The 24915-nt window shown below is 42.4% G+C and overlaps 2 protein-coding genes across 3 annotated transcripts in view; one reads left to right on the plus strand and one right to left on the minus strand.

Annotated features, from left to right (window-relative positions):
- LOC105916578 (serine/threonine-protein kinase PAK 4) overlaps positions 1–21545 on the plus strand; it is a 29710-nt gene extending 8165 nt beyond the window's left edge. The window contains exons 2-9 of one of the 2 annotated variants that reach the window (XM_036151035.1): positions 4488–4735; positions 9504–10178; positions 12696–13229; positions 15247–15380; positions 17119–17245; positions 17337–17462; positions 17549–17683; positions 20052–21545. In XM_036151035.1, the coding sequence (XP_036006928.1) occupies positions 4532–4735; positions 9504–10178; positions 12696–13229; positions 15247–15380; positions 17119–17245; positions 17337–17462; positions 17549–17683; positions 20052–20219 (2103 nt within the window). In that variant the 5' untranslated portion in view covers positions 4488–4531 and the 3' untranslated portion in view covers positions 20220–21545. Of the gene's footprint in view, positions 1–4487; positions 4736–9501; positions 10179–12695; positions 13230–15246; positions 15381–17118; positions 17246–17336; positions 17463–17548; positions 17684–20051 lie in introns of those variants that run through there. The other variant, XM_036151036.1, reaches the window with a different exon arrangement.
- A 65-nt stretch (positions 21546–21610) lies between these two features.
- Positions 21611–23803, minus strand: LOC105917491. The gene has a single exon (XM_012852303.3). It carries the CDS (start codon positions 23592–23594, stop codon positions 22008–22010), a length of 1587 nt encoding a protein of 528 aa, XP_012707757.2. The 5' UTR covers positions 23595–23803; the 3' UTR covers positions 21611–22007.
- Positions 23804–24915: the final 1112 nt, after the last annotated feature.

Raw genomic sequence — 24915 nt, forward strand, 5'->3', positions numbered from 1 at the left:
CTGTTTACATCTGCATATGTGATTTTACTTTTTCACCACTTTTTTTTTTTCACCTTAAAGTTTCGGATCCAAAGTTACAGAAATGAAAACAGTCCTAAGATAGCAGTATTTTTAGGATGACCTCATCCTCTCCAGCTCGTCACACCCCTGACAGCGGCCGGCCGAGTACTGCCTCTGCACTTTGATTGCTCCAAGACAAGCCACTGAGGCATAGGGTCAAGTCCCAGCCGTTTTGGAGAGGATGTGACCAGAAAGCCAGATCATGCTCTGTGTGCGTTTGCCTCTGCGCATACACATTATCCTGGAAATCGATAGGATGCTGTTATCAAGACCGTCATGGGCTCAGCAGAGTCTGAGAGGTCATAATAAGGCTAGCTGCATGTGATTAAATCTTGCAAATCAATAAGCGCATCAACGTTTGAAGTAATTTTGCCAGGCAGACAATAAATGTGTGTCTTGTCTTAAGTTGTTAGTTTTTTTTTGTTTTCGCTTTTCAGATTATTAGACACTTTTATTATGCCCTGCTTCCAGTTTGAACTGGGGAGGTCCAATAAAACCTGCTTCCCATTTGCTTCTGTATCAATATTTTTTGCAGGCTAGGGAAGACGGTACTCGGCATTTTACTCCCGGTAAATCGTGATTGATCTGCTTTTAAAGGAATTCATGAATGTAAATCTGTGTAAATATTAGTTGGGTTAGTTCCCGTATCTGAGCAGCTATCTGCAGTGCTGATCAGACGTTTGAATACACTCGTCATCGGAAATGTGCAGCTGCCCACATGGACTGTCCGATCGGCAAAGTTTTATGGTCAAAGAGCCAAGGATTGAACTTTAAGAGTTCGGGTCTGGCATTAAAAACCTAAGAAAACTATGCGAACTGTCAAGCACGTGTGTGGCAGCATCATGCTGAGGGTTCTGTTTTGCTTCCAGTTGTACTGTTTCATCACACCAAGTGGGGGAGATGAAAAAGAAAGCTACTTTGAAATCCTTTTACTCGACTTAGGTCAAGTTTACAAATCAACAACCAGCTGTTAGACCTTATAACCATCACTACTCCTGACAAGCTCAATAAGTTCTTTATCATTGCTGCTGATTTTGCAGGGGTTTTTTTCCATTTAGTTTAGTTATTTCTTGAATGCACAAATATGCATGCACCTCCCCACTGGGGTGACAATATAGGATGCTTCTAGACTTGAGATGGACACAGTTTGATGTTTTAACAGGCCAATCAACCTCAAATGCAGATCAGAACCAGTTTTGGCATTGGCAAAGCAGGTTAACATAAAGCATCTGGGACAGACCTCAACACTATTGAAAATGTATGGACTCTGTGTTGCAAAACCAAAAATTTGGACATACTCCACCATTTCCCATAATAGTAAGAATCAAATATCCAGCCTATTTGTGCTAGGACCTGGATGATGGCTACAAAAAAAAAAACAACAACAAAAAAACACAAAAAAAACATATGTATATATTTGATATCTTAACCTGTGTTGATTAGTTTAATCTATTACGAATTAAAATTTGTGCACCCACTTTTTAATAATAGCAATCTTTATTTCTCATTGCAACATACATTCCAATGAAACTTTGCATTTAACCCATTCTTGAGGGAGCAGTGGACTGCCACTGTGTGGCGCCCAGGGAGCTTTCCTTGGACTAAGGGTCTTGCTCAGGGACCCAGAGTGGTAGTCTGTGGGAATCTAACCCAGAACCTCCAGGATGAAAGCACAGTGCTTTGACCACTAGGCAACCACTCCCCTTTAGTTGTATGACTTCAGGATACCATCCTGAAAAAAAAGAACTGACCAAATTATAGTGAAAAGGTCAAATTAAATAGGAAATATGATGATGAGCATATGTAAACTTCTTGGTGGCACTGAAAGAATAAGGCTTCATGCCTGGCAGAAATAAAATAGCTGGTTGTTGGAAAAACAGCCACGATCGTTTGTTAAAAGCCTGCCTATGATTTCAGCCCCAACTGTTCCTTCCTCACCACATAATGTCCCTGTCAGAGAGCTTTAGGGCCTTTCCCAGCGGCAGGTTATCTACATAAGGAGAGAGCGACGCGTTTATGCAACACTTAGCATACGAGCTGAGTGACTGAATTACCGTTGGAGAGGGGCACATCTCACCAAATGCTCCTTTCCCTGCACTGAAGCAGAGCTTAGCTCACGTGACTGGTGAGCCTGACCTGATTGTGATGCGGCAGGGTGATGTTTGCATGGGTTAGTAACCGGCGCATCTCCTAACAGCCGTCGCTGATACCGTTTAGAGCCGTGCTGGTCTCACGGACGGAGGCGGAAGGAGGAGAGGCTAGCGAGCGTTATTGCCTGCTGGGTCGCAGGGGGTTGCAAAACTCATTTTCTCAGCTCTCACCACTTCACAGTGCATGATGGGAGATTAACAGATAAACTCGGGGCACCTTGAAGGCCTCTGTTTGTTTTAGCCACATTATCGCTGGTTAAATTCTACCTAGACATCCACATGTCCAGAAAATGTTGACTCAGGGTTATTGTGCTGGCTAATATTCAGCGTTCTTGGTAGCTTGTAAACATTTCATGGTTTCACAGTAGTGAATAAATGCACATGAAAAGCTTTAAAAATGATACAAAGACATGCCATCAATAGTGATATGATAAAATAGCTCCTTTTGTGTGAATTACTGCATCAATTTGCTGTGGCATCGGGGCGATCGGTCTGTGGCATTGCTGCGGTGTTCAGGATGTCCAGGTTGCATTTATAGCAATCTTCAGGTTGTTGACATTGTTTGGTCTGGCGTCTTTCTTAATCCTCCTCCTGACAACACTTTAGGGATTCCCAGTGGGGTTTAAGCAGTCTTAAAAGAGGACTTTGGACCTCTGAGCAAAAGTCATTTTTCTATTTCTCCTTAGTCTTTGTTTAGGATTCAGGAACGCAGCAGTTGTAGCCAATTTCCTGGATACAGTTTTTTTGCGGTGGCTATTGAAGCACTGACTTCAGCGGCAACCCAGAACGACTGAATGGGCTCTGCTTCAAAATCCTTTCAAAGCTGCAGTTGTCTGTGTTGCTTTTTCCCTCCTCTCAACTTTCCATCAATCCGCTTTGATGCAGCGCCTGTCAGTCAGCTTCTTTAGCTTTTGTGGCTAACCATTGTTTCATCAACAGTCAAGGCAGTATTTTTATAAATTTTTTTTTAGCAATTTTGTGTTTTTATTAGTTGTAATCTAGAATCATCAAAAAAACTAATATGAAATACTAATATATAAATATAAAGAATTCTGTGTTTAATTGACCTGTAATGTTCTTAATCTGTAAGTAAACACTCCTGTGCCAGGTATATATATATATATATATATACATATATATATACATATATATATATATATATATATATATATATATATATATATAAATAAAAGCATGAATATTATATATATAAAAGCGTGAATAATATATATATATATATATATATATATATATATATATATGCATTTAGGAGCATATAGTGGTCTTATTGAAGAGAAGGTGCACATCTTTAATGTCTGATCATTAATAGTAAAGTGGTAGCTCTATAACTAAGGTATTTTTACAAATTGATCAGCTGAAATCGAGAGGAAAAGTATATGTTTCTTAAAAAATAATCTTTTAAAGTACGGATTATCCAGCCAACAGATTCCAGAGGACATCTACTCGCATCACCGGCTGGGACTATCCTCTACAATATGATCTGCATTAACTCTTCTAATATTAACATAGGACTGAAACGTGAGAGATTATCTCTCAGTGAAGCTGCGAAGCTAAGAAAATGAACTGTAATGGAATTGATTTCCCTTCGTATAAAAATAAAGCAAAGCTGGGGACGCAGTGACCATAAGTTAGTGGCTTAGCACGTTCAACCAAAGATTAACTGGCTCCCTCCCCGCAATCAAGGGCAACGCACGCTACTAATTAGGACGGGATATGGAAGGCTTATAGAGGAATTTAAAGATACATAGTATGTTTGTATTTGGATAAGCTTGTGTGTGTGTGAATGAATGTGAGCTTGTGTGTTGCCTCCTTAATGCACTGGAGGCCTGTGGGCGCCGGCCAGCATGGCCGCGTGCTCGTCTGTAAAAGGGCAGAGAGAATGAATAAGCCCTAATTGACCAGATATCCTTCATTAAACATGTGCTCACAAATCCATCCACTCTCCTTGAGGCTGTTTTCCCTCTAAGAAGCTTGTGACAGCCTTTAAGGCAACGGGAATGTGGGACATTCACATGTCTTCAAGACGCTCACAGCCTTTAACGGGGCCCTTTGGATTACCTCCATGCGGTGGAGATAGTATTTGAATACACCTTAGCAGAAAACAAGAGAATAAAGAGGAGTGGGGAACATGCTTTTAACCACACAGGCAGGATAGATTTGCTTATATTCAAACGCGAAGATTACAGTTATTTAATCATTTGCTGCATGCAACGGGAGGTGTCGTTTCTTCAAAGCTGACTGCTTCTCTCTCTTCAGGGACACGCTGAAGCGGGCAGGCTGCCTCCCTTTCGGGCCTGAGGATGTTCCGCAAGAAGAAAAAGAAGAGGCCTGAGATATCAGCGCCGAAGAACTTTGAGCACCGCGTGCACACCTCGTTCGACGCCAAGCGCGGCTGCTTCGTGGGCCTGCCGACGCAGTGGCAGAGCCTGATCGAAAACCTGCGGAGGCCCAGACCCATGGTGGACCCCTCCAGGATCACGGAGGTGGAGCTGAGGCCAAAAAAGGTACGGCGCGCCTCGATTTGCCGTAAAGATTCTCTCGATTCACTTTTAGCCTGTTTATCCAAGCATGAACTATTCATTAAAGAGCTCTGCTGTATCACTGCAGAAGGGTTTTTTTTTTTTGTGCGCTGCAGAGGGATTCTGCTGTCTCAGACAATCCCATAATACTCTGATGACAACGTGGAATGACTGCTCCCCCCCCCTCCCGTGTTTTTGCTTCCTTATCTATCACAAGGCTGCGCTAACGACCCTGCTGTGTACACGGGCTACACAATGTCGAAATCCTCACGGGGGGGAGGGGGGGAGAGGGGGGGGACACAAGATTTATTACCGCATGCAGACAATTAATAACAGCGTACGGTGCTTTCCCACAGACGTCAAGCGGATAAACAAGAAATAAAAAAGTGCAGGTACAGCAAAGGAAATGCCGGATTCCTGCTCTTCACAGCGTGTACGGGTTTATGCTTTTATGAGCCCATAGAAAAATAAAAGGCACTGAGATGTGGTGGCGATCAGGGCCGTGCGACACGAGAACCACGGCGTCAGCATTTAGGTCAGACCTGTAGTTTTTTTTTTTTTTTTTTTATCTGCCTTATCAATATCAGGGCAAGACCCCTTGGAATGCAGAATCCCCAAAACAAGGCAAATCTCAAAATTATAGCAGTTTGCCACATTGCAGCCACAGACCTGGGTGTATCCCAGTGGGATGTTGCGCGAGTCCAACTCAAAGTAGTTCATGATTGTGAAGTGGAAGTAAAACAACGAGGTTTCTGAGCCTCTTTTGCAAATGGGAATCTGAGAAATGGGCCTTCAGACACATTTGGACACATGCATACGCTACCGTGAAATAGTACCCGTAAAGATTACCTCTGTTTTAGCTGGGTTTTTTGTTGTTGTTGTCACGATTAAAAGGTTTAAGATTAAGAGCAAATATTTAATACGAGAACCAAAATAATGGGTTCATTTTTTTAGCGGAAAAGCCTATCGAACACGACCAGAAGCTGAAAAAGTAATTTTCCCCTATACCCAATAACGTGTTGCGCCACCCCTGGGAGCAATAACTACCATAAAACATTAGCAATATCTGTCAGTAAGTCTTTTAAATGCCTGCGGAGAAATTTTGGCCCACTGTTCTTTGCTGAATTGTTTTACCTTCAGCCACAACGGAGGGTTTTCAAGCATGAACAGCCATGCCACGGCATCTCCATCACTCATTGAAGTACTCACTGGCTATCTCAGCTGTTTTTCAGCCATTCTGAGGAGGGCACACTGTTGTGCCTTGGATCGTTGTCCGGCTGTTTACCTGAGTTTAGTTTTTAGGACATTCTGCTAGAGAGCAGAATGCGTGATTATGTAAACTAGGGCAGGTCTCTATGCCCTCATCAGTCCACAGAATATATTTCCAAACGCTTGGCAATCATCAAGATGTTTGTTGGCAAAATTTGATGTGTCCTTTTTTTCTCAGCCGAGGTTTTGGCCTTGAAACTCTGCCTTAGGTGCAGTTTCTTCCCATTATTGTTGAAACAGGAACACTGGCTGTAACTGAGGCAAGTGAGGTCTGCGGTGCTGAGATGTGGTTCCAGGTTCTTCTCTGACCTCCTGGATGACCTTCACCACTGTCTCATGTTTTCTCCATTAATGGGTTACTGCGGCATATAGGAGTCCCAACGGCGTCGAAATGTTTGCAACCCTTTCCAGACTAATTAATGTCAACTACTTTGTTTCTAATCCGGGGAATGATGTGTTTCTCTTTAAGATTTCTCACCTACTTCGTGTTATCAGACACACCCTGTTGAAGTGATTTATTGATTAACCAGGTTTGGCCTTGATGTGACAAGGGAAGTGAAACCAAATAAAGTGGTTAATCACAGTTAAGTGCAGGTTAAACGCAGGGGACATTACATCTGCACTTTGGGACAGGTTGGATTTGGCAAATAAAATCATTTGAAAAGTGCACCAATGCTCTGGTTTAAACCATTGCCTTGTAGTTCTGAATGTATTTTCATGCTCACTGCCCAACTACCTTCTTACATGCCTTCGCGCTGCTCTACCCGACACAGCTGAAGGAATATTTTAGCGTTCAGGAGAGTCACAGATAACAGATAATGAGGTAGTAGGGTGCTTATTGAGCAATGGATGATTTGAGGCTTCATTACAGCAATGTGCATTTAGCTTGTTTAGCTTGTAGTAATTGCAAACGTAACTCTTTATGGGTTACTCTTTCAAACATTTCTTTTTTTTCCTACCCTCTCTTCCAAAGGGCTTGATTTGTAGAGTATATTCCACCTGAACAGGTTTTCCCACCTGAGCTGTGGACCTTAGAAGCTCCACCAGCGTGGCCATGGGTCTCTTTCAGGCATGGTTCATAGTCGTGCCATACTCTTTCCACTTTTAGATGATGGATTTAACAAATTGTTCAGAAGGTGTTCAAAGCTTGGAATTTGCGTTATATGAAAGGTTTCTGTAAATTTCTCCACGACTTTATCCCATAGCTGTTTGTTGTGCTCCTTGGTCTTCCTATTTGCTGTTTCTCCACTAGTTTTCTTGATTTAACAGCTGGGTTTATACTGAGATGAAATTACCTACAGGTGGAATCTGTTTAATAACGAGGGGACATCTGAAGGCAGCTGGTTGCAGCAGACATTATTTAGGGGAATCACAGGAAGGAGGCTGAATACATATGCGCACAACATTTTTAGATTTTTATTGGACTAAGGAGGTAGATAATTAGGCATATTTTCCAGCTTTGTTTTGGCCTATCATGTAAATTACGTTGAACACGTTTGTGACAAAATTATTACTTTTGCAAGGCACTCCAATAATAAAAAAATGGTTATTTCCAGCCACGGTCTACTATGATAAAGACGCAACAGAATGTGAGATGTGGACTGACCTCCACCCCCTCTGTGTGAATATAATAGCTTTGAGCCAGAGAAACAGGAGAGGCTGTTGACTGACTGTAAACTGAACATGACTCTACTCTGAGACCGACTAATAAGCCACCATGCACTCACTGCATGCACTTTTCGGGCTTAACAGCTGAGGTCTGCCTGATGGTTTTATGTTGGGGAAAGTTTAGGTGCTTTTTTTTTTACCTCTTTAAAAGGCCTAGGGAGGATATGCAGTGTATGAAAACATCCAGCGCCTTGCAAAAATAATTCATGCCCTTTAAACCGGTTCACATTTTATTATGTTGTGTTTTGTAAAAAAAAAAAAAAAAAAGACAAAATGTGCATAATTGTGCAGTGAGGATGAAAATGATAAAAGTTTTCAATATGTTTTACAACTTACATCACCCTGAATAAAATCCAGTGCTGTCAATTTCCTTTCGAAACTCTCCTAATTAATAAATCAAATCTGCCTTCATTTAGCAGCTGGGTTTATACTGAGATGAAATTACCTACAGGTGGTCAGTATAAATCCATCTGTTCTGTGAAGGGCTCAGAGGTTTGTCAGAGAACATTAAGGAACAAACGGCATCATCGAGACCAACGAACACAGCAGACAGGTCAGGAATAAAGTCGCGGAGAAGTTTAAGTCAAGGTGGGGTTAAGAAACAATATTCCAAGCTTCGATCATCTCAGTGGTAAACCCATCAATAAAAAAATGGGAAAGAGGCCAGTACAACTGCGGTCCTACCAAGTCACCCGAACTGATGAGCTGAGCAAGCAGGATATTAACCAGAGAGTAGCAGCAGAGATCAGCAGCTCAGGTGGGATTTGTATCTATTATATGACGGCTATTAGTTTGCACCCCCAAATGTTATACTTTATTGAACACTGGGAAGAAGGAAACCCTTATTCAACTAAAGTCATGAGAAGTTCTGTTTACATTCTTTCAAAAGCCATTGTAGGAACCTGGCAGACAAGTACAACCTATTAGAAGAAGCCGAAGCTGAACTTTCTGATCTAAAAAAAGAAAAAAAAAAGCTATGTGAAGATGAAAACTAGCTCACAAACCAGCACATCACACCAAAAGCACCTTCCCCACAGTGAGACACGGTAGTGGCAGCATCATCCTCTGTGTGGGATTTATTCTTTCACCGGAACAGGAACGCTGGTCAGATATGATGGAAAGATGGAAGGAGCGAAATAGGATGGTGTAGCCAGGTGCACGCAGGACAATCCTGAGAGAAAACCTGGGGAGGAGGTTCACCTTCCAGCAGGACAGCAATCCTAAACATGCAACCAGAGCTACAATAGAACGCTTTTAACGGAGCAGTCAGAGTCGAGATAATCTGTGGCAAGACTTAAAATCTGATGTGCTCTCTATCAAATCTGATAGAGAGCACATCAGAGCACAAAAGTTGCAGAAAGCGAAAGGTGATTCTTCAAAGTATTGATTTTGGGTCCTTTTCAGATTTTTATTTGTAAAATAAATAAAAATTAAAAAGTATGCTCTGCCTTTTGTTGGTCTCTCACATAAAATCCCAATGAAAGGCATCTTTGTGGTTGCAATGGGAACAAGATCTGCAAACACTGGGTATGAACGCATTTTTAAAATTACAGTAGGAGCTGCTGTGCAATCTGTGTCTTTGCTTGTTATATTTGTCTGCAGACTGTCAGAATAATCCCCTTGGGGAACCGAGGTAAAGTCACCGTCTTTGAAAAACTACAAAGACGTCCTTTAAAACATTCCCACGTCTAAATTTAACTCGCCTCGGAGCAGTTATTACGGCACTTTTATCATCACTTCTGCTCTGAAATCTCTCGGTAAATGTAATCATGTCATGCAGACAGTGATGAAGATGAACACCTTTTTTCTCTTCCAGACCATCGTGCGCGGGAGCATGGTCGGTCACGGGGAATACATCTCCGCCATGATCAACGACATGAGCCGCCTGTCCGTGACCAGCTCCAACTCTTTGCGGAAGAGTAGCCCGTCAGCCAGGAAGAGGGCCCAGTCTCTGGGAAGGCTGGGCGAGGTAAACGAAGGGGACGGCTACCAGTACGAGGGCCTGACCCAGGAGGAGGACGACGACGACGACGACGAGATGGACGAGGGTCAGGATCGCTGGAGGGACAAGGGCAGGAACATTCACAGTGAAACCAACACCCCTTACCTGGGCATGAAGAAGAGCATCACTCTGCAGCCCAATGGAATATTGCCAAAAGCCAAATCAACCTATGAGGTCGGCGTCAGCTCGGTGGAGGGGCCCTCGCAGCCTCCTCCGCCCCAGAACGTACCAGCACCGAGTCATGAACCGTACATGAGCGGAGAGGTGGGGAGTCCTCAAGAAAGGCTGATATGGAAGAGAGACTTCCAGCTTCCCAGAGGAATGCCGCCGAGTCAGAGACCTGTAGCATGTTTTTACAGCCCTGCCGTGACCCTGCAGCAGCTCCACGGAGATCAAGGGACCATTGGAACGGAGCTCCGACCCAATGTACCCATGTACATGCACCCACAGAACAGCCCGGGGAGGCCCTTCTCCTCCTATGACCTGAAAGTAAGCACAACTTTACAGAGACGATAAATTATTCATAGATCCCATTAATTATGCATATTTCTGATGCTGTATATATCAGGATTTTATGCATGTGGTCTGAATGCATTAAGATGTTTTTTTTTTTTTATTGAATAAATTAGGAGCTATTCTAATGGTTAGCTCAAGAAACCTAAACAAGCCAGCATATTAACACTAGAATTACCAGAGAAGGGTCATTTAACATTTCTACCTTTGGAGCCCAGAGACGGGTCGACTGACCTGAAGGATTTTAATTAGCATCCTATAAGCAGTTGTGAACCGGCGCTTTTGTTCTGTAAATAAGGCCATTACTGGTGCACCAAAGGAAGGGGGAAGCTTAACTCCCTACTAACTGCCAGGTACAGCTGTGAGCAATGACCAGAAGTATTTGTGTCTAAGTCAAGAGGACTGAAATTCCAGCATGAGAAATATACAAACGTATAAGAGGCAATGGCAATTTGGACAATTTGGTATTCGTACTACTTGAACTGTTTTGCATTTTGTTAAATTATGATTACAAACATCAGTGTATTTCATTGGTATTTTATGACATTTACTCGTACAAATTAGTGCATAATCGTAATGTGAATAGAAAAGGATCTGTGGTTTAAAAAGTGGTTTTCAAAGGCAAATCTGAAAAAGTGTGGACTGCATTTGTATTCAGGGCCTGATATTCCTAGATTAAAAAAAATGCTTAATTACTAAATTCTAGTCAACACAAAACTTACTGTTCGATTGAAACAATAAGCTTGTTATTGTTCGATTGAAATCGGAAAGAGAGGGGCCTAATTAGACATGACCAGGACATGGTCATCAGCCTAAACTGACAGGGTATCACTCAGACAAACATCTCCTTCTTTAAAATAATTTTCAGAACTACCTTGTTTGTGATGGAAGCACAGAGTAGGCTTATTTTTCTACCCTGACTCCCAAGCAGCTAGTTGATTTATAATATAACATACATACATAATAAACCATACACGATGGTTTTAGAGATTTTGTATCCCAAAAATGCTGCACTTTGCTAATAACAAACAATTGTTTATTATTATAGTATTTAGTTTTATCCACACTGCAGGGTAATAGTTGTAAAGTGATAGTGTTGGTTGCTTTTATTCTTTGGGGGATGCTATATTCACTAGATACAGGGAAACTGGTCAGAGTAAAAAAAGGGGACCTTGTTAAATGCAGTGCAATTATAATCTAATGAAATAAAAGTTGTTTTCTTGGGTGTTCTGATGTATGAAGTCAGCAAACAGCTCCTTAATTTTCAAGGAAAACTTGTAAGGAAAACACGGGTTGCCTACAGTAAAATGTGTCTTTTTATTATTATTATTATTTAACCCCATCCAATGATAGCCCTGCAGTAACTTTGAACGCCAACCCGTGTTGCTAATTTGGTTAGTTTTCTACTGTAGAGCTGCCTCCATCATAGATCTCACCCACCCCCAACATGGACTATTCACACGTACCTTCTGGCCTGACAGTACAGAAGTGTAGAATGCTTTTGTGAGTTCGGCTCTCCTCCCCCCTTGCTGATTCCTCAGGCAATGGCCCTATTTACAATTGAACAAGGGATGCTAATTTGAGCCACCAGAGTCGTCAGTTTGGACTCAGGGTCTTTTGACCCTCTTTCGGGACTTCAGGGGAGAGGTCGAAAACCCTGGTAATGCTAGTGTTAAAGCTTTAAAACTGTACAAAAGCAAAAAGACTCTCTAAACCACAGGTGTCAAACTCAAGGCCCGCGGTCTGAATCCGGCCCGTCAAGGTAAATTATCCGGCCCTCAAGAGCCAATAAAAAAAGGCATATCATGTCATAAAGTAGAGGTATATATCCTTTTAAAGTGTATAAAGTGGCTAAAACTGTGCCTCCTGTAAGTGTAACTCACCCCAATATTAACTTTTCTTGCAGATAAACTGTATAAACTGGTCCTAAGGTTGCTATTTCTATGTTACCGTGCATTTCTTATACTTCTATGTGAACCGGAATGAAATTATGAAATGAAAAGTATCGTCTATACACGTGCAACCGGCCCTTTTAATGACTTCATGACGTCAAAGTGGCCCCATATGGAAATGAGTTTGACACCCCTGACCTAAACAATGACAAGATAGATACAAATTATCATGTATTATTATATGTATTTGTCATAATTTCACAACTAAAAAGATATATTTTTTTATATGGCACATCTAAGCTTTTGAAGCTTGCTGCAAGAAATAATTGCCCCTTACAATAAATATGATTGTAACATTTAGCATTTTATCTGAGTCCACTTCAAGCCCTTAAGACCAAATTAAATTTGGTCTTAAGGGCTTGAAGGGCTGTAAATGCTGCCATGTTCGTCTTGGGAATCTTAAAGCCACACAGACCCATCTTAACATGGTTCATGTCAGGTGAGGTGAATGACCTGATTTAGATCCAGGGTCAAATTGGGCAATGACACCGAGGCCGGCAGCCAACGCCCTTTCAGCTCTCTCTTTTTTATTATCATGCAGGCAGAGTCGTCGGTGAGATACCACTCCGGTTTCCTGCCAACCGGCACCAGCAGTCCTCTTGTAGGAGGCATTAGACCTCAGCGCATGGTGCGTTCATCGGCAAGCTACACTCTAGGCCTGTCTCCCAATATTGGGCTGAGGCCAAGTGTGCCAGAGCCCTTCCTTAGGCACTCTGGGTGCCCCAACCCCCCCTACCCACGGCAGGACAGCCCATCCCAACCTCGGCCCTCACCCACTGGCTCATTAGCCACCAGTCCTCATGGAACTTGCTCCCCTGCGTTTAGACCACCTCAACATCCTGCACCCCGACCGCCTCCTGACCCACCCAAGGTGACGCACGAACAGTTCAAAGCAGCCCTGCAGATGGTGGTGGACAAGGGCGATCCGCGGACTTATCTGGAGAACTTTGTGAAGATCGGGGAGGGCTCAACGGGGGTGGTGTGCATCGCTACGGAAAAGCACACTGGAAGGCAAGTCGCTGTGAAGATGATGGACCTGCGGCGGCAGCAGAGGAGGGAGTTGCTCTTTAACGAGGTACAGAGATCTGATTGAATCCCACAAGTGGATCTAAATTACCCGTAAACCTTTTCACATTTTGTCATATTACAACCCAAGCTTCAACATTTTTAGTGGGCTTTTTTAATGTGACGGAGCCAAACAGAGTGACACGTAAAAGTGTAAGGGAAAGGATGCATGGCTTTCAAAATATTTTACAAATAAAAATCTAAACGGTGTGGCAAATGTATTCAGTCCCATTTAGTCCGACACCCCTAAATAAAATAAAATGCAAGCAAATACCTTCAGAAGACACCTGATTAGTAACTAGAGCCTATCTGTGTGCATCGTGCAAACCAAGGAGCACAGCAGAAGATGTTTTTAGCAGGGTTATCTTATAAGGCAATATGCCAAGCTCTGAAAATATAATAGAGCACCTTTTTTAGCAACTGTAAATGAAAGGGATCTGGCACAAGTGCAAAACTACCAAGATATAACTGCTAACCTAAAATGACAAGCCAAGCAAGGAGAGCATTAATCAGAAAAGCAATAAGGGCTGTGCTAACACTGGAGGAGCTGCAGAAATGCAGAGATCCATGAGCTGCATAGATCCATGGCATAAGAGGGAAACTGTATAGACTGCACAAGTATTGTTTGCCAACCACAAATCTTGTCTTTATAAAAGAGTGGCAAGTACAAAGCCATGAAAAGTGATGTTTACCAGCATCCATGTATGGGACAAGCCAAACATGTGGAATAACTTCTTCTGGACTTTTATGCCTAAAGGTGTGGAGAAAAACCAAAAGTGCACCACTCTGATGGTGTCGGCACCATGCTGTGGCAATGCTTTTTGTTCAGGAAGAAAGTCTGTTAAGGGAATGCAAGAGACTTGAAATTTGATGAGAATCGTTGAATCGTTGAAACCATGAATCGTTTTCTTTCCTCTTCATAATTAGGCTCTGATATAAAGTATATAAAATTTGTGATTGCAACATGACAAAATGTGACAAAGATCTAAATGGTCATACTTTTGCAAGGCACTGTCTAGGGCTGGGTATCATCTAGGATGAGCCGATTCGATACGATTCTCGATACACAGCTCACGATACGATACGATTCTCGATACATAGCTCAGCTTGCTTTGATTCCAATATCGATATTTATTACTTTGAATTAATGCTCAGTGATTCAATCACCAAAATCAGCCAAATATTAAGTGTATTTGCTTCAATGCATTTAACGTGTCACAGAAACCAAAAATGTGCCCAAACATCTGATTTTAGGGACAAAGGAGCTTCTAAAATCCTGTCGGCCGTTCCACAAATTCGTCTCACTTGCTCTCCTTCGCTGTGAACTATAATGGTTGCGCTGTAATAACGCCCCCTAGAGGTTGGGAGGTATATCGATATTGAAAGCTAGAATATCGATATTAAATCGTTTTTAAAAATATCGATATTAATCTTTATATCGATAATTATGCACAGCCCTAGCACTGTCCCATATTCACAGAAAAAGGCAAAGCTTGCCGAAAGTCTTGGGTCATCCTACTTTACCTTATACATTTCTCTAATTCACCGTTATTTTTTTTATCTTTAAACGTCGTTTTGAGCAATAGTTCCTTTGGCTTCCTACTGGAAGCATGAGTATGACAGCATATTGTGCCGTGTGTGCTTTAAAAATAAGGGGAATGAACAAGTGGAAGACGAGGAATAAAATGATTATATATATATATATATATATATATATATATATATATATATATATATATATATATATATATATATATATATATTCTCAGCTCTTGATTTTTAGGTGCTATGGAAGCCAATAATGTGTAAAGTCCTGTATTTAATAGGCAGGAAATCAGGACTGGCAAAGAGGCTGCAGCATACATTATGTCGACCACTTTCATTGATCCGTTTTTATTCAAGTACCCCAATGTGGTTTATTTGAAGAATTCCTAATTGCTGAACATTGCCGCCTTTATACTACGGACTTAAAAGAGAGCTTATGGTTTGGAGCATGATGATAAGTGAAAAAATGTTTTGTTCTGTAGGTGGTGATCATGAGGGACTATCAGCACAAGAACGTGGTGGAGATGTTCAAGTCTGCCCTGGTGGAGGAGGAGCTGTGGGTCATCATGGAGTACCTGCAAGGGGGGGCACTGACCAACATCGTGTCTGAAACCAGGTACAGCAGAAAGCATCGTTTTTGTTTTGGGTTCATCTTTACGGTCCTGAGCATCTTCAGTGACCCGATCAGCCACAAGGGGGTGGTGTGGGATCGACAGGAGAGGTATCAGTGTTTATCCAAGTAGCATGTTTACTGTCCTTTAGTCTGCTCTCCACTTCTGCTGCTTTTCTCTGGGGAATACAATTCAATGTTTAAAAATTACCTTTAGTCAGTCTTCGTTGGAAATATAACACTTCCTTCAGTCTACAGCCTTCATATTGTAACACAGACCAGGAGAGGTAATGTTCAGAGGTAATGTGATTTGAGCATTAGTGGGGTTTTTATCCGCTGACGACTGTGGGATGACTCTGGATTAGTTCGGTTGAATCAAAGACATGCAAATATTTCTCTCAGGCCATATGACATACAAACTAGCACCTGATTGAGCTGGTATGTCAGCAAAGCAATTAAAAAGAAGAGTGTGAGTTTTTTCTTTTGTTTTTTTTTTCTTGAACACTCACTGTTGCTATCCATGTAAAGGAGTACAGCAATCTCTTATCAATACCTAAGATGCTTGTAGCTGCCAGGTCTGGATGCCTTACTTTTCTTGCTGCTTTGTCTTTCTCGTCTCCTACAGCTTCTTAAAAAAGTATTCACACCCCGTTAACTAGTTTAGTGTGACATCACAACCAAAAACCTTGATGTATTGTATATTTTATTGGGAGGTTAAGTGGCAGACCAACACATTGTAGAGGATGCTTCTAACGTGGAAGGACATGGATCCATAGTTTTTAAACAACTTTCTAGTGTCACAAAATATTCTGCTTTGGATTTAGGTCTAGACTTCTTATTGTGATACATGAATAGCTTTTGATCAATACTATTTTATATATTTAACGCCTTATCCAGCTGGATGTTAAACCAGGTTCCCCTGACTTTCACAGTATGATGATGTCCCCCCCCCCTATGTTTCTCTGCAGTAATTGTGTATTCAGGTTGTTGTCCACTGTTAGGTTTCCACGTGTTATAGCTGTTATACCATCAACTGATTCTCCCACCTGAGCTGTGGATCTGTGCTGCTCGTCCAGAGTTACTCTGAGGCTGATACCATGAATAATGCTCTCCTTTCTCAGCATTTCAGTTCAGGTGACTGGCCATGTCCACCTGGACTGAAACGCAGCTGTGCCATACTGTTCCTGTTTTTCAGATGATTGAGCAATAATCTGTCAAATGTGGAAAAGCTTGGGATATTGTTTCACCATCTAATCCTGATTTAAACTAATCCACAACTTTATCCCTGACCTATCTGCTGTGTTCATTGGTCTGTTCCCTGACAAACCTCCACGGCCTTCACGGAACAGCTGGATTCACAATGAGAGGAGGAATCTAAAAAAATTGTCTGTGCTCGATTTATTCAAGGGTATCAAAATAAAGAAGGGCTAAAATACATATTTCCGGAACCATTTATGGTCTTTCAGATGTATGAATACTGCTGCAAGGCTCTGTGTATGTTTATGTTGCACTTGTGAAATATCAAAGCCACGCTATCTGCGACGAGGAAGGAGCGCGTCCATTCGTCATCCTGCTTGTGTGGGAGTTGTTGTTCCGAACCTTGCACCTTTTATCATTGCTTTTAACGAGCTGTGATTCATGAATTTTCAGCTCTCCGCGCTGTTGTAGCCGGTAATGGGAACGTGTGAGATGCCCATGTAAAGTCAGCCTTTATGTGTGTAAAAAAACTTGCCGTCCTCTGCAGGCTGAGCGAGGAGCAGATTGCCACAGTGTGCGAAGCTGTTCTGCAAGCCCTGGCCTATCTCCATTCACAGGGCGTCATTCACAGAGACATCAAGAGTGACTCTATCCTACTCACATTAGATGGACGGGTATGACACATCATCACCCCCTGTCCCCTCCCACTCCTGTTGATTTGATTTCCCCGTTAGTGATTGTGTAATTTTGTTGGGCTCCCTCCAGGTGAAGCTGTCAGACTTTGGTTTCTGTGCCCAGATCAGTAAGGACATCCCTAAGAGGAAGTCCCTAGTAGGGACACCATATTGGATGGCTCCTGAGGTCATATCCAAATCACCATATGGCACCGAGGTGAGGAGGAAACCACCGATAATCCCAGGGAACACCACAATCTGTGCTGTCAGAGCTGTTACACTGCTCACTTCTGTGCCCGCCAGGTTGATGTCTGGTCGATGGGTATCATGGTGGTGGAGATGGTCGACGGCGAGCCCCCGTACTTCAGCGAAACGCCCGTTGCAGCAATGAAGAGGCTCAGAGATGAGCTGGCTCCGACTGTTCGAAACGTCAGCCAGGTATCAGGACAGACAAATACACGTGCATGGAGATTGTTCTGTATTCAAAGATTAATATTTAAGATATAATGTGTATATGATAATACATACATACATACATACATACAAACATACATACATACATAAAACGTAGTGTGGAAATGTTTGAACCAATCCTGCTTTCATCATGCTTTGCTCCCTTTCTTCTAAATGGGTTTTTGTCAGTATTTTTCTAGGCTTTCTGAAAGTGTTTTCTAAGTTTTTGTTTGGACTTTTGCATGTTTTTCACTCAAACTCTCCAAGTTGGTTTCTTGACAAAAAACTATAAAGACATGGGAGATATTTGCACACCACAGTAAACCTTCACAAACCACTGGAAGAAAGATCTAAAATATTTAATTTCTTGTAAAAAAATAAATAAATCATATCCTCAACCTTTTCCCCATTTTGTCATGTAACAATGTTCAATTTCAACTTCATTGTATTGGAAGGGAAATTATTTTTACAAATCCAAATCTGAAAAGTGTAACTTGCACATGTAATTAGTCCCCTTTAATGCTTGTAAATAAAATGTAGTTCAACTGACTGCCGTCAGACGTTACCTAATTTATAAATATATGCCTCCTGTAAGTGTCAAATCTGGCCTTCATGGATAAGTGGCAAGAAGAGATCCACTGCTGTGTCCCATGCCTAAATGCAAAAAGCAATGTGTGATTAAAAAAAATATTTGCACATAACCCTGAACACGCCAAGATGGTGGCAGCATCATGTTGTGGGGTGCTTTTCTTCAACAGAGACATTGAACATGGCTCAGAATTTATGGGAAGACAAATGGAGCTAATTATAGAGTAATACTAGAAGAAAACCTTTTTAGAGCCAGCAAATTTTTTTTAAAGGGACAATGACCCATAAAGGTGGATAGCCACGTTATTTGAATTTTTTTAAAATATATGAGTCAGTCAGCTTTGTTTTTGCTCTATTTGTTGCTAAATAAAGCTGTTCGTGTTTATTTATAATGACAACGGAAGTACGACATTGTGCGTGAGCAGCAGGGGATAAACCAGGAAGCAGCTAACAGCTATTAGCATCTCCCAGATAAAGTAATGGAAACAATGATCCAAGATCCAGTGGGGGGAAAAAAAGCAAAAAAACATATGATTCCAAGGGGGAAAAGATGGGAATATTAATTAACGCTGATGTTCACTGAAGCAGAAGCTAAAGCTAAGCTGCCGGGATGTGATAGCAGAGTTGATTGACATGAGTAAATGTTCTGATTTATACTGTGATATAAGTAATATCAATGTGCTTCTTAACCTCTAACAGTCTTAAGAACAAACAACATTATAAATAGATCGATTGATTGATTGGTTCTTACCTTGATGGCGTGTCTCTGTTTCCGTTTATGAACGGGTAATAAATTTCTCCGTAATGTCCTGATATGAGGCTCTTAGAGTTGCTGTTAGATCAGTTTAATTAATTAATAACGGCTAGTCTTCAATCACACCGAGCGGCCACTTTACTGTAAGGCATTTCAGCGGGTCAGGCTCAGTTTGGCATTATTATTAATAGTTATTTATTAGTTATTAGTTATTAGTTAGTTATTAGTTAATAGTTATTTATTTATTATTTGATTCATTATTTTGCTTTCTGATAGTTCTGCAGTACTGCCAGTAGATGGCGCCACATCTGTTTATATCAGCTCATCGCGCCTGGTGCTGCTGTTACTTTTAAGCTCAAAAAAGGACTATAAATACACTTTTAGGATGGACGCTTGGTGTATATAACCTTCTTGTATCATAATCAAACTGGTTTTTGGTCTTTTTATTGGCATATAATGTGGCTATATACCTTTAACCTAGACCAAGAGCTAAAAAGGAAAGGTTTAGATCAGGCGTTTCCGACTCCTGTCCTTAAGGGCTGATGTGCTGCATATATGCGTCCTAGCTCCGACACGCTTGGATCAACCGGCTGAATCACATCCACAGCAATTCCTGGTAATGGGCTATGCATTTGAGTTTGGTGTGTTACATTAAAACAATGCAGAACACTGACCCTTCAGAACTGACACTGGACACCACTTGTTTAGATAAAAGCTAATCCATGTGTTAGATGACCTAGTCAAAGTCCAGGTCTGAATCCAATGTAGAATCTGTAACACGGTGTGAAAATGACAACACATGCCACACTTTTCAGATTTTTATTGGGAATTTTTTTAGACAGCATAGTTTTCCTTTTTAAATCCCAATATTGTACATTGAACTGTGTGATGTAACAAAGTGTGAAAGAGTTTAAAGGGTATGGATGCACCGACATGAGACCGTAGAGGTGTCATACATTTACTGCCAAGATGTTCTGTTTATTGGTGTCTTTATCTTTCTATCTGACACAGATCTCTCCAGTTCTCAAAGACTTCCTGGATCGCATGCTGACCCGTGACCCTCTGGAGCGGGCCAGCGCCACTGACTTGCTGGAACACCCCTTCCTGCTCCAGAGCGGTTCGCCTCAGTGTCTGGTCCCACTGGTGGAACAGTACCGGAAACGCATGTCTCGCTGCTGACCCGTTTGAGCTCAAAGTCCCCCAACGGCCCAACTTCAGCCTGCCCTGTACTGTAACAGGCCTCCCGAAGAGGACTAGCGCCAGGATCCAGCCCTCCTAATGGGGCTGAAGGCTTCAGGGAAGCAGACCCGGGCAGCACTCTGCTGCCAGCGTCACGGTGGCTAGTTTGTTGTTTGTCAGGCGCGGCATGGTCTCGGGCATGTGAGAAGCACTTTAGGAGTGAGTTAAAGGCAGCATGCGAGTCCTCACCTCTCAACACAATTGGCTTCCTGCAACTTTCAGTACGGATCAACACGGCACAATGTGGTGCATGACGCACTGACAGCAGAAGTCCATCTTTCACTCAAGTTCCAAACAAGTGCTACTCCAAAAACCCTTCACGGTGTTTTTTTTTTTTTTTTTAGTGGGCATTAATGCAAAGCTGTGCAAAACTCATTAGGCTCAAACCACGGTAGCTCATTATGAGAGGATAAAGGTACCTCTGCACACTCACTCTGTTGTGGAAATTGGACGACGACTCACTCTTTGCATGGCCAAATGGAGGCACACCTGGCCTGATGTGAATGCTTGAATATGTACTGGGGATGTGAAAGACAATTCTCCTATATTTGCATAATAAATGGGTAAATAAAAGCCCAGCTGCTAACATTGGACCACTGGGAACAAAACAGTGCCACTCTCCTCTTTTACTCCTCTTTTACATATCTATTTATTTATACATATATATATATAAATATTAAAAAAAAGGTGTTGTTGGTTGTTTGTATGATGTGAAATTGCAAATATGGTTACACAATGAATAAATATGGACTCCAAACATACTCAGACACATTAATAATGTAAATAGAAATCCTAAATACTAGGGTCCTTACCACTGGTAGCTTTGAATCTTACTTTAATTTCCTAAAATGTGAGTGTATAGTTTTGTATGTATGTGTAAAGGAGCAGGTGTGCGTTAGGCAACATGTCATTGTTGATACAAGCCTCTTTGTATTGTGACGGACGTGACAGAGGGAAAAAAAAAAGAAAAACCCCAAAATGTGCAGTGATCCTGAACACCCGTGTGCGTGTGTGTGTGAGAGTGTGTGTGTGAGAGTGGAAGAGGGACTGTTTTGCATTTGTTTGCCTAGACAAAGCACACAGGCCTGGCATGTAGTGATGCAGGACACCTTCCTGCCCAGAAAACACTTTGCACATAGTCTTTGTAATCCGACACGGATACACTGGTTTCGTGTATTTCTATGCCTCTGTGGATCATTCATGGCAAAGAGAGCGATGCGTTTTAATTTTGTAGAAATCAATAAATGATGCGTACCGAACCCTAAACCTAACCCGGTTTTCTCTTTTGTGTGCCACAAGAAAAAGACAAGTGAATGGGACAAAAAAAAAATCAAGAGTTTACCGTTTTATTGGGCATTCAGCTTGTTTGCACAGTCATGAATTGTTATAAAGCAAAATACAAATTCTCTCAAAGACACAGAAGCAATCTTTTAATGCAGTTAGGTCCATGTGATATTAATTGGAAAAGAAATTATCACCATGAAATCTACAAATGATTGATTCATTTTTAATATTGCACAAAATCTGTTGTAAACAAGCAATTACCGTTAAAACCTTTTTATATTCAAATAGAAATCTTGCAAAAAAGGAAACTGCAGCTAAAACAAAGTATATTATTTTCTTTAGAAGAAATCTCAGCTATCCAAGAACTGAAACTTTCAGAATTCAAGTGCAGTTAAAAATAAAAAGACAACCAGGCATTTCTGTTTGTTGGAAACCGTCCTTTATCTACTCGAGGCCAGACTGGGACGAGTAGCTCTCAAACTCACACTTCACAGCGCTGATGCTGTCGACGCTCGGCTGGCTGTTGACCGGCTGGTGTGTGTGCGACAGAGGGTAGGTCTCGGAGCGGGACATCCGACCTCTTCCATTGGAAGAGCCAGACGAACAGTCGATCACCATCCTCATGAACTCTGGAGCGGTGAACCGACGCAGCAGTCTGGTCCCCAGGCCCACGAACCCTGGGCCGCCGCGGCTCGGGATCTTCTCTGGCTCCGTCTCCTCCCTGGGGAGAAGGAGTTTGTTGTGTCTGGAAACTGAGCCGAGGCTTCCCCTCTTCTGTAGCCCTCTTTGGCTTGACGGGGCCGTATCATTAGCTTCTTCGTTTTGTGACTTGACTTTCTCCTGGAGTGCTTTCCCGGAGTGAGCCTTGCTGTGTAAAAGAGGTTTTGGCAGCGAAGCAATTTTGCTGGCATCGTTTGTCAGGGATCGGGGCTTCCCTTGACATTCGACCTTGTCTATCAGGCATCGGTCATCCTGCAGCGAGGCTCTCTTTAATTTGCTGGCTGACATCCTCATGTCACGCACATCACCCTGATAGGACTGCTTTCTGCTGCTCAGAAGGTCCAGGTTAAATGACTTTGCCTTTCCCCAGAGAGGAAAACTCTCCTGTTTTTGCTCTGGAAGCCGAATGTCTCGGCCAATGTCTTTCTGGCTTGACTCAGCGACGGAGTTCATTATTTTCGACCCCTTTTGCTCCCTAAGCTGGCAGTTTTGCAGCTGTTTGGCAGTGAAGAGAATGCTGTGATCCCCTTCGGTTTGGCTTGTCTCTATCTGAGGAGGCAGAGCCCAGCTGTTGCGATGGCTATCCTCTTGAGACTGACTCCTGGGACACCTGAAGCGGTCCGTCTGTTTCTGGAACACATCTGGCAGTTGCTCTTCGTTCGTTGATTGCTTGGAAAACCTGTCGAGAACGTGCCTGGGGAGCCTGTTGGGAAGCCGTCGCTCCGGGTCTGCCGCCTTCGCCGCATCGACAAACGGATCCTCTTTGCAAACGCTCTTTCTGCAGGGGAAATTCAAAATCTGGACGCACTGGTTGTGGCCGAAAAAGTTGGCGATCTCTTTGGCCGAGTGACCGGCGCTGTTGGTCCGGTCCAACCTCAGCCCCAGTCTCTTGAAAGCTCTCACCAGGAACTCCAGGACCTGACTGTGTCCGGAAAAGGCCGCGTACATGAGGGCACTGTTCCCCCAGGCGTCGGAGACGTCCGGGTCGGCGTTGAACTGCACCAGAAGTTTGATGACATCCAAGTGGCCCATCTCGCAGGCGTGGCTCAGGGCTGTGCGGCCGTCCTCGTCCTGACAGTTGACGTTTGCGCCTTTCTCCAGCAGCAGCCGCGTGAACTTGGTCCTGGTCCCGGGCTCTTGCAGGCAGACGGCGTACATGAGAGGGGTGCGGCTGTTCTCGGTCTTCGAGTTGATTATGCGTCCGTCCAAGGCGTCCAGGATGAAGCGCGCCAGGTGGACTTTGCCTCCGTGCATCGCGTCGAGGAAGGTTTTGGTGCCAGAGCCCTGGCGCAGGTCTTTTGGCCTCATCATCTTTCACGCTCTCACTTGTGGAGAGGAGCCGGCAAACGGAGAAGGGAAGTGTGTGGCGAGTTGTCCGACGCCTCTCTCTGCGATGACAAGCGAGTGCATCCACCACGGTGTGAGAGTCAGAGTGGAGCTGCCAGTGTTTTTATACCTCCCTCTCCACATGCCCTCCCAACGTTTCCTTGGCAACAAACGTCTGAGGACCATTATGCAGTGGCAGCATCCATTCAGCCCGAGCACTCTCTGCCTGGAGAGAAATATATGCTATTTGAACAGAATAATTACTCAAGGAGAAAAACATGCCCAATGTTTTTCATGTCATGTTTGTCAAATAAAAGGATATCTTTTTTGCTTTTGCTTTTTTATCTGGAGTAAATAACTAAACAAATCTGATTGTGAAGATAAAAAAATTGAGAAGAAAAGAGAAATTGGCCTATTAAGAAAAGATAAATACAGCTATTCATCCACTTTGTGTTTCTGTCTTCGGTTCACTTTAGCCACAAATCCTGGTGAGATGAGTTCAAATTGTGATGCTCTCTTGCGCTCAGTTTTTCAAGGTTCCACAATGACAATATTGCCTGAAGGATGTATTTCTTTATTCAGATTTCTTTTGTCATGGTGCAGAGATGCAGCAGCGAAACAAGAATAAAAAAAGGCAAGTAAACTTTCCAGGCTTGCAGGAGTCAAACAGAATGAAAATGTGACTCCTATTTATTTGCCGTCAAAGACAATGTCGTCTTTGTATGCAGATGTTTGACATCTTTTAGCTTTTAAAAGGAAACACTGACAGCGTTTGTAAAAATGTCAAACTTTGAGTTTTGGTTTGTTGTTTCTCTTCTAGCCTAGACATTAAAGAAGCCTGTTGCTTCTTTAATGTCTCTGATATTTGTTGTATTGTGCCATCCACACCTTCTGGCAACAGTGGTAGAAATTTGCAAAAACAAATCTGAAATCAAATTAATTTTTTATTCCTAGAAACATCGATCCCACAAATTGCTAAATTAAAAAAAATCCAACTTTTAATTTTGATACATTTATAATCCGTGTGAAATGTTATAGACTGTTTTTGTAGACTAAGTGCAGGAAAATGTTAAAACAGGGAGGCCAGTTTCTGAGCACTTGTGACCTTGATGAAGACACGTATTCTAACTGCTATCCCAAACCTCCCTGAATCCTCTTTCGCTGTAAATTAAAATATATTCTTCATCCTCAACACAAGGCTCATTACAAGCCCGGATTGTGAACGACCACATTCAAGAGCTGAACTCACATTTTTGACAACTTTAAAATGAACAATGCTGTTTTCTTATTTGATTAACTTGTATCC

Source organism: Fundulus heteroclitus, chromosome 19 (assembly GCF_011125445.2).
Source record: "Fundulus heteroclitus isolate FHET01 chromosome 19, MU-UCD_Fhet_4.1, whole genome shotgun sequence".
Taxonomy (NCBI): domain Eukaryota; kingdom Metazoa; phylum Chordata; class Actinopteri; order Cyprinodontiformes; family Fundulidae; genus Fundulus; species Fundulus heteroclitus.